The following is a 10,709-nucleotide window of genomic DNA, read 5'->3' on the forward strand; positions in this document are numbered from 1 at the left end:
GATTGATCAACACATAGAGGTGGTCAACATAGGAAACAGGCCTACTGTACCAATATGTACATGTGGTACCTGTCCAGTCTATAAAAATCAGCTCAACTTTAGGAGGTGGTCAACTATGGATTGTATTTTGGATCTCTCTCCCCATGAATATCTGTCTTCCTTTAAAATCTATAAAATTACTTTTCCTTCCTTTCACTCTTTCTCTTTGGATACCTGTATTTGTTTCTTTCTTTTTTTTTTTTTAAATTGTTTGAGATTCGTTGAGGGTACAAAGAATTAGGTTATACTGACTGAGTTTAGGTAAAGTCCCTCTTGTAATTGTGTCCCTTTAAACATGCAATCCCATTACTAGGCATCTACCCAGAAGAAAAAAAAATCATTTTACCATAAGGACATTTGCACTAGAGACTAGACTATTTATCATAGCTCAATTCGCAATTGCCAAAACACAGAAACAACATATTTATGTGTCTTTTGGGATTCCTCTTTTTCTGCCTGTTCTTTTAAAATTAGTATTTCCCTGGACTCTGTTCTCAGTTCTTTTCTCAGTCTTGCATGTTTTCCCCAGCTAGTCTCATCACACTCATCCCTGTGTATCTACCACCAATACAATGGTGACCTGGCTCCAAACTTACAAATTCCTACTAAAACTCTTAAATAAATTCTTACTAAACTCATCCCCTTGACTGCACTACAGACACCTGAATTCAACTATAACTATCATACCCTTTCCATTTCTCAGTCTTCAATGAATGAATCCTGGATATCCCTGATGCATTGCATATCCCCTCTGTTTAGCAAAGGCCAGTTCTTTCAACTAAACCTCCATTCAGGAGTTTTGAGATGAAAGATCTCCTTGTTCTTCATTACCCTTTACATACCATTTCTATCTTCCCACCTCCTATTCCTACCAAACCAATATTTGCCATTCTCTTAAACTATCCTTTTCCCTTCCTTTCGTATTATCCACCAACATCCTTCTGAACACTCTCATGCATAAAGACCTTAGCTCCTGGTTCACAGCCACCCTACCCTACCCTCATCCCTAATTCTGTCATCATTCTCAGTAGCTTATTTTAACTTGCTATGCCTCTTTTTCTGCAAAATGGGAATAATAACTGTTATCCACTTCATTTCATAGTTGTGAGGATTAAGTAAGTTAATTCACTAATGTCCTTAGAATAGGCAGAGCTGAGAGCTCAGTCAGCAGGGCGCTGGCCACATACACCAAGGCTGGTGGGTTCAAACCTGGCCTAGGCCTGCCAAACAACAACAACAGCAACAACAAGAAAAGCCAGGCATTGTGGTGGGCGCCTATAGTCCCAGCTACTTGGGAGGCTGAGGTGAGAGAATTGCTTAAGCCCAAGAGTTTGAGATTGCTGTGAACTGTGATGCCACAGCACTCTACCCAGAGTGACAGCTTGAGACTCTGTCTCAAAAGAAAAAAAAAAGTCCTTAGAATAATGCCTGACACATAGTAAGTGCTCAATAAATGCTAGTCACTATTATTATTTTATTATGGTAGTATTTTCCAAACTATGTTCCATAGGTGTATAATACAAATTACTTCAAAAAATGTTCAATGGTCAAGTTTGGGAAGTGCTGGGTTAAACAGAATAAAACAGGTATCTTTGCTAAAGGACTTCTTAGAATATCTAATATGGTAATAAGTGAATTTCCATGGCAATGGAGGCGGGGATTTGAATGTCTGTCCCCTTCAATAATGATGAAACTTAATTCTCAATATAAAAGTGGTAAGCAGTAGGACCTTTTAGAGGTGAATCACATGAACAGATTAATCCATTTGTGAAATAACAAATTAATGGTATAACAAGTTAATGGATTAATGGGTTATCACAGGAATACACTAGTCACCACCCAAGTGGGTCTGCTATAATAACTGATTTGGTTCTTTCACAAAGCCCCTTGCCATGTGATTCCCTGCGCTGCCTTGGGACTCTGCAGAGAATTCACTCCAGCAAGAAGGCCCACTCCTGACAGGCCTTTAACTGTGGACTTCTTTTTTTTTTTTTTTTGAGACAGAGCCTCAAGCTGTCCCCCTGGGTAGAGTGCCGCAGCATCACAGCTCACAGCAACCTCCAATTCCTGGGCTCAAGCGAGTCTCCTGCCTCCGCCTCCCAAGTAGCTGGGACCATAGGCGCCCACCAGAATGCTTGGCTATTTTTTTGGTTGTAGCCATCATTGTTGTTTGGCGGGTCCGGGCTGGATTCAAACCCACCACCTTAGGTGTATGTGGCTAGCGCCTTAGCCACTTGAGCCACAGGTGCCAAGCCTCAACTGTGGACTTCTAAGAGCTTCCAGATTAAGAAAGAAATTATTTTCTTTCTTTTTTTTTTGAGACAGAGTTTCACTTATTAACCCTCAGTAGAGTGCCGTGAAATCATAGCTCATAGCAACCTCCAACTCCTTGGGCTCAGGCGATTCTCTTGCCTCAGCCTCCCAAGTAGCTGGGACTACAGGTGCCCGCTACAATGCCCGGCTATTTTTTTGTTGCAGTTTGGCTGGGGCTGGGTTTGAACCCGCCACCCTCAGTATATGGGGCTGGTGCCCTACTCACTGAGCCACAGGCACCGCCCTCTTTTTTTTATTGTTGGGGATTCATTAAGGGTACAAGAAACCAGGTTACACTGATTGCATTTGTAAGGTAAAGTCCCTCTTACAATCATGCCCTGCCCCCAAAAGGTGTGTCACACACCAAGACCCCACCCCCTCCCAAAATTTCTTTTCTTTATATATTACTCAGTCTAAGGTATTCATTTACAGACTAAAACACAGCATATGCTATTTCTAAAACTTATTTATGACCACAGAATCCTCCTACCCTAGAATATCTAACAGCCCTGCTGTTCCAGAAATATACTTTAGAAAGCACTAAAGTATTAAATAATATATATTTAAATATAGTATATCTGGCACAGAATTCAATGTGCCACATACATTGTGCCAGAGTACAATATAACTTTTTAACTATTATAGTTACAAAAATAGTTTCATAAAAGCAAATGGGTTTTCATATTTTTTTCCAAAATAAAAACATGAAAAAATTTCCATAAACAAAAATGTCTTTAAAACATCAAAAAAATGAAGATGAACCAGTGTTTTAAAAGAAAGACTTCTAGCGTTTAGTATATGATAAATAAAGAATAAAAACCAATTTCTCAAACTAATGTCAAATGTTATTTGAGATGATGGCCACATTAGCTTATTATCAAACACAGTAGTAATGAGCTCCATTTTTTAAAAAATGCATTCCATTTAATAAAACTATATAACAGAGTTTAACTCCCCCTGAGACTTCTTCATAGTTAGCAGATAGATTTAAAGGAAAGTGTCTAGGTAAAGGACCAAAAAAAAAAAGTAGTAGAAAGAAAATAGCTACACCTCTTATCAATTAATAAAATATTTCTAGATCTTAACATATGTACCAGCAAAAGTTCTAAGTTTTAATTCAAGAAAATTGGTCTAATCTCAACCTGTATCAGATCTAAACAAAGTGAATGTATTATACTATCCAGTATAACAAATAGTCAATAAATGTCAATACCATGCTGACATTAGAAACGGGTTTAAAATGAATTCCACTAAAAAATAAAGGCATATCTCTTACCAACAGGTCCATGACCACCCACAAGAATGGAGACAAAGAACACAATGAATAGACATGAAAACATGTGAGAAAAACAGTGAGAAACAATGAGAAAATTCATGTAGCTAAATAGAATTCTAAACTTCATTTGAGTTTATAAGATTTTGTTTTTGAAATACATAGAATCTTTGTATTTATCCATGAGAGAGATTTGACAAAGATTCATCAATCTGCTCTTTACAGCATTATGGACTTGTTAAATGTCAAACAGCAAGCCCATAGTTGGGTAAGGTATAGGATGCAGGACCTCTAATTTCTAATCCAGTTTTTATTATCTTTCTTATTAAAAAGAGAAAGAAAACGAAGTGTTGATAGCTACTTGCATAGGAAAGGGGAGATTGGTGTAGAAAGCCAAGATGATTTTCCTACAGAAAGAAATTTGCCACACAGGCCCAGGGTATAAATTACCTCAGTCACTTTTCTTTCTACTTCTGTTCCATCCACATAATACACATCGGTGATGACACGAGTGACAAGTGTCCGTACTTCACGGATTGTTCTCATGTGACGATGTAAGACATGGCCATGTGGAGGCTGAGGCATATCGAACTCTTCTTCTCCCTATGACAAAAGACACAGAACATAAGCACAGGTCTCTTTTCAAACTGTCAAAATCACAAATCAACTTCTTCATGATGAGCATTGCTTACAGATGCTATGAATCTACTGTGATAGAATTTTCCAGCTATTTTGTTTGGTATTCACTTAACGATAACATCAGGGATAGACCAGCTGTATAGTCAGAGGCTAAGAGGAGTTTGCATCAGCATGACCTAAAATGACTTATTTCTGTTTAAATCAAAATCATAACATCTAGCACTTATATCTAGGAATATTTGGGTAAACCTCTTTTTTTTTAGAGACAGAGTCTCACTTTGTCACCCTCAGTAGACTGCTGTGGCGTCACACAGCTCACAGCAACCTCCAACTCTCACGCTTAAGCAATTCCCTTGTCTCAGCCTCCGAAGTAGTTGGCACTACAGATGCCCACCACAACACCCAGCTATTTTTTGTTTGCAGTTTGACCAGGGCCACGCCCTACCCACTGAGCCACAGGCACCACCCTGGGAGAACCTCTTGATGCCTAAAAGTACATTACTTTTAAACTGTATCCTTCTGAAATTGATGCTGACTTGTCAATTAGTAAAGAAGTTTACACTCTGAACAACTCTTTAGATAAAAGGAAGGCATTACTTAGTCCTTTACACAAAACCAGAATAATATATCTATTAATCTCAGTGTAGTCTGTTCTTCTTGCATTAGTTAAGTAAAAACTAAGGTTTATTTATTCCTGGAACAAGATACATTGATTTCTCCTAATCCCATGCCTCTAATCCCAGTGTGTGAGGCAAGTGGATCACCTTTGAGTTCAGGAGCTCGAGACCAGCCTGAGCAAGAGAGAGACCTCCATCTCTATTAAAAATAGAAAAAACTAGCAAGACATTGTGGTAGGTACCTATAGTCCCAGTTACTCAAGAGGTTGAGGCAGGAGGATTGCTGGAGTCCAGGAGTTTGAGGTTGCTGTAAGGTGTGATGATGCCACGGCACTCTCTACCCCGGGTGACAGAGTGAGACTGTGTCTCAAAAAATAAAACAGCTGGGCCAGGTGGTTCACACCAGTAATCCTTGGACTCTGGGAGTCGAGGTGGGTGGCTTACTTGAGATCAGGAATTCAAGACCAGCCTCATCAAGATCAAGACCCCTGGCCAATTGTCTGGCTAATTTTTATATTTTTGGTAGAGATGGGGGCTGTTGCTCAGGCTGGTCTTGAATACCTGAACTCAGGCAATCCACCTGCCCTATCCTCTCAGAGTGCTAGGATTATGGGTGTGAGCCATCACATCAAGCCCAAATCTAAACTCTTGATCTTTCTGGCTGGGCGCTCACGCCTGTAATCCCAGCACTTGGGAGGCTAAGGTGGGTGGACTGCTTCAGCTCAGGAGTTTAAGACCAGCCTGAGCAAGAGCCAAACCTGTCTCTAAAAAAAGGCAGGCATTGTGACAGGCGCCTGTAGTCCCATCTACTTGGGAGAGAAGGCAAGAGAATCTCTTGAGCCCACAAGTTTGAGGTTGCTGTGAGCTATGATGCCATGGTGCTCTACCAAGGGCAACAAAGTAAGACTCTGTCGCAAAGAAAAAAATAAATAATAAATTAATTAAAATAAAATGTTTAATCTAGCCCAAAGTATAGATTATAGTTAAATAGTTAAAACCAGAATCCTAAAGCAGAAAACAGATAAGAACAATGTAGAATTAAAAAGGCCCTCCATTTTTATGACAATTGTTATATAACATTATTTATGGAAACTGAACCTCTTTCAGTCAAAAAACATTAAGCAGCCTGGCACTGTGGCTCACGTCTATAAATCTAACACTCTGGGAGGCCGAAGGGGGTGAACTGCTTGAACTCAGGAGTTCGAGACCAGCTTGATCAAGATTGAGACCCCGTCTCTAAAAACAGCCAGGCACTGTGGAAGGCACCTGTAGTCCAGCTACTTAGGAGGCTTAGGCCAAAAGAATCACTTAAGCCCAGAAGTTTGAGGTCACTGTGAGTTATAACACCATGGCACTCTACCAAGGGTAATAAACTGAGACTTTGTCTCAAAAAAAAAAAAAATTAAGCAAATATTTCTTGAACAACTTACACAAGTCAGATACTATATTAGACAAATAATTGTTGGAAAATTCAGGACAGGCATAATTCATTCAACGTTTCTGAAAAATTCATATTCACTATCTCTGAATTATAGAAACAAAACAAATTAAGATGACTATTATTCAAATGAACGATTGGGTTGACTAAAATAGCACCTGTATTCACAATTTCTTGTTCATAATTTTCTATTTACAAATAGCCCCTGAGTTCATGCTTTAGTAAAGAGCTGGATAATTTTTTTTAATGATTTCTTGGCAAATTAGGTTGTTTTTTTTTTTCCAAATACAGGCCTATCACCCAGACTGGAATACAGTGGCACTCTGTAACCTTGAAATGCTGGGCTCAAGCTATCTATTGCCACTTTGGCCTCAAAAAGTATTAGGATTATAGGCATAAATCACTGCATCTGGCCAACAAATTAGATCTTAAAGCTCTATCTACTACTTCTAATCATTAGTTTCTTTGACCCTTCCAGCCTTTATTACCTAGGACCTGCCTGTGGCTCAGAAGTGCTAGGATTTCAGTACCATATTTTTTTTTTTGAGATAGAGTCTTAAGCTGTCGCCCTGGATAGAGTACAGTGGTGTCACAGCTCACAGCAACCTCCAACTCTTAGGCTTAAGCGATTCTCTTACCTCAGCCTCCCAAGTAGTTGAGACTATAGGCGCCTGCCACAAAGCCCAGCTATTTTTTGGCTGTAGTTGTTACTGCTGTTTGTCAAGCCCAGGCTGGGTTCGAATCCTTCAGCTCTGATGTGTGTGGCTGATGCCCTAGCCACTGAGCTACAGGCGCCAAGCCCAGTCCTATATTCCTTAACAAATACATGTTTTCTAGGGCCAGCTGTAGTGGCTCACAGCTATAATCCTAGCACTCTGGGAGGCCAAGATGGGTGGACCTCCTGAGCTCGAGTGATATTCCAACTCTAAAAATAGCTGGGCATTGTGGTGGGCGCCTATAGTCCTAGCTGCTCAGAAGGCTGAGTTAAGAGAATCACTTGAGCCCAAGAGTTTGAGGTTGTGGCTCGGCGCCTGTAGCTCAACCGGCTAAGGCGCCAGCCACGTACACCTAAGGTGGCGGGTTCGAATCCAGCCTGGACCTGCCAAAACAACAATAATGGCTGCAACCAAAAAATAGCCGGGCATTGTGGTGGGCGCCTGTGGTCCCAGCTACTTGGGAGGCGGAGGCAGGAGACTCGCTTGAGCCCAGGAGTTGGAGGTTGCTGTGAGCTGTGAAGCCACGGCACTCTACCCAGGGGGACAGCTTGCGGCTCTGTCTCAAAAAAAAAAAAAAAAAAAAGAGTTTGAGGTTGTTGTGGGCTAGGACACCATGGCACTCAACTGAGGGCAACAAAGTGAGATCCTGTCTCTAAAACAACACCAAATATATATTTTCTCAAAGCACCTATTACCATACCACATTTACTCATATCCTCTGCCTTCTCCCCCACACTACCTGGCTCTGTAATTCTGAAGAGGAAATGCACACTTTTGTCTCCCATCTTATTTTCTCATCGAAGGCTAATTTTACTTTCAGCATTTAATATCGAAGTAACCAAATCATTAAAAAGAATTAAATGTACCAATGTAATAATCATAATTCTGCATTTTTCCTGACAGTATTGTAGTAATTTACCTAAAACTTCCTGCTGCCTTTTTTTTTTTTTTTTACTTTTTTGGAGACAGAGTCTCATTCTGGGTCACCCTAGGTAGAGTGCCATGGCATCATAGATCACAGCAACCTTAAACTCTTGGGCTCAAGCGATTCTCTTGCCTCAAGCTTCCCAAGTAGCTGGTACTACAGGCACCCACCACAGTGCTCAGTTGATTTTCCTATTTTTAGTAAAGATGGGGTCTCATTCTTCCTTAGACTGGTCTCTAACTCCTAAGCTCAGGTGAGCCATCTACTTTGGCCTCTTAGAGTGCTAGGATTATAGGCGTGAGCCCTGACACCCAGCTAAAACTCAAAAATTTACCTAAATAATCTCCATTCTAATTACACCTGGAGAACTGGAAAGGGTGAAATATCTGCTAAAATGGACGTATGTAAGTTATGTGAAAAAATATAAATAAAATCAAAAGCATGAAATCTTACTCAACCAGTTCCCCAAAATATTTCTATATACACAACTCTAGGTAATGAATGAATGATTAAAGGTTGTCACACCTCAATAATCAGAGAGCTCATGCATCAGAACCATTTAAGTCTGTTCTTCCTGCCTACATACACAGTTTGATTATTTTCTACTACAGAGAGGGTCAATCTCTGTGTCACATAGATCTAAAGGGTTTCAGTGCTTTACATATCCCTAAAATGCAGCCAAGAAGCTTCCCTGTATTCTTCTAAGACAACAGCTATACGAATGATCACTTCCAGACAGTTAAACATGTTTGACAGAGTAAGAATGGAGAAAGGGAAAGGGGGCAGATAAAAAGAAAAGCGATGCTTACTCTCTTCAAATAGTCTTCTAAAAAAAAGTCTCTGCAAAGATAACTAACTTGAGCATCTCATCATTATTAAGGAAAGGAAGTAAAAACAATACCACACTTTCCCTTCAGAAAAATCCTGCTTTCAATGCCCATTTGACACATATAAATGAAAGTTTAAGGAATGTCAAAGTAGGCCAGTGTGCTTTTATACTAGCACTGGTTTATATCCTAGAAATACTGCAAGAGATTTCATTATGCTCCTTAGAACAGCATGCTATTAAAACTTATTTCATTATGCTCCTTAGAACAGCATGCTATTAAAATTTATTTCATTATGCTCCTTAGAACAGCATGCTATTTAAAACTTATAAATTATTTCTAGAATTTTCCACTTAATATTTTTGGAATTAACTGTGGTTGACTGCAGGTAACTGAAACCATGAAACACAAAACCTCTGATGAAGGGGAAGTGCTATATTAGTAACTTCCAAATTTTCTCTGCCACAGATCCCACTGCCACCTGATAAAATTCTATGAACTTCCACTTACTTGTTAACACATGTATTTCTACTACCACTCAATTTTTCCTAGCACCTATACCTTCTTACTCCATTCCTAGGAACCTGCTCTTTCTCCAGCATTACTTTCATTAGCTCCAATCCATTTCCTCCCATTATCTCTAGTCTTAGCCTCTCTTTCGCAGTCCTTAGTCACCTGGGGACTTTTCCCCATTTCTCTCTATTCCTGTTATTGTTCTGTTTCCAACACTGAAATATACTATCCTTCATATTCTTCCTTCTTCCTCCTCAAGTTCCCCTAGAAGCATGGTGAAATAGAACCTAAGGGAGAGGTAACTAGCTTAGCTAGAATTGAACATGAACAATAACAGACAAGGAAAAGACTGCATGCAGAATAGTGAGAGACCCAGACTATTTCCCTGGCTTGCTTTTCTAATAAAGACCTACTTGAATCAATTGTGGTTGACTGCAGGTAACTGAAACACTAGCATTATTCTATTTTCCCTAAAAGACTATGTATTAACTATAGCTACTCACAATTTTCACTACATTATCTATGCCATAGATAAAGTGTTTGTCTTTTCATCACTGTTTTGTACAAAACTGTTAAAAGTTAGAAATAGATGGCAAAAGTGCCACAACTTAAATGCTGAGAGCCAGAGAAAACCCAGACAGCCAAAGACAGGGCCTCTGAAGCATCCCTGTGTTTTCTCACCTGGCTATGGATCGACTCTGTATCATCTCCAGGAGTACTGATTGGTTTCTCACTACTCCCCCTCTCAGTCTGAACTGTGGCATCCTGTTTTCCAGAATTCTGATCCACTGTACTGGTCCCTTGCTCACACACATTCTTTACAGTCTGAGTTGCTGCTGAAACAGTTTCTGGGACCCATAATGAACATTCCATGGTTTGGATTCCTATGTTATTTTGGCTTGGTCTTTCAATCAAGGCCTTACTAGGCTTTTCCTGATTGGTATTTTGTCCTTCTTTATGGCCTTCAAGCACATCTGTCTCCATGGCTTCTCCTTGAGGACTATATGGCTCCTGCATGGCCATATGCTGGACAGCAGGAGAAGCAGGGTCCTTGACAGGACTAACGGGCTTCATAGATTCTTGACTCTGCCTGATCCTTTGGTCATCCTCCAGTTTTTCTTTCTCCTCTTCTTGAGTATTTGGAAAACAAAGCACATTCCCCCTAAAAATGAAACATAAAGAAATCACGTGAAATAAACAACAGCATGTATGTATACATGTATATGTGTGGATAGTGGCAAGGAAGAACCATATTTTGACAATTTGAAAAATACAGGGGAAGAAGAAATTAAGGCAGCCAACCAATAACCTTATGAGGCCTCTTATCATAATTTCACTCCTGTGAAAAAATAATGATTGAGGCTCGGCGCCTATAGCTCAACCGGCTGGGGCGCCAGCCACGTACACCT

At 40.0% G+C, this 10,709-nt stretch overlaps 1 protein-coding gene across 2 annotated transcripts in view; it reads right to left on the bottom strand.

Moving 5' to 3' along the window:
• The window catches only part of TP53BP1 (tumor protein p53 binding protein 1), a 95,180-nt gene that overhangs the window by 17,080 nt on the left and 67,391 nt on the right, over nucleotides 1-10,709 (bottom strand). For both annotated transcript variants that reach the window (XM_023514242.1, XM_003791768.2), the window contains exons 17-18: nucleotides 9,982-10,462; nucleotides 4,076-4,228 (exon numbers count right to left, since the gene is read on the bottom strand). In XM_023514242.1, coding sequence (XP_023370010.1) covers nucleotides 4,076-4,228; nucleotides 9,982-10,462 — 634 coding nt within the window. The remainder of the gene's footprint in view (nucleotides 1-4,075; nucleotides 4,229-9,981; nucleotides 10,463-10,709) is intronic.

This window comes from Otolemur garnettii, unplaced genomic scaffold (genome assembly GCF_000181295.1).
Source record: "Otolemur garnettii isolate 467f Iridium unplaced genomic scaffold, OtoGar3 scaffold00050, whole genome shotgun sequence".
NCBI lineage: Eukaryota > Metazoa > Chordata > Mammalia > Primates > Galagidae > Otolemur > Otolemur garnettii.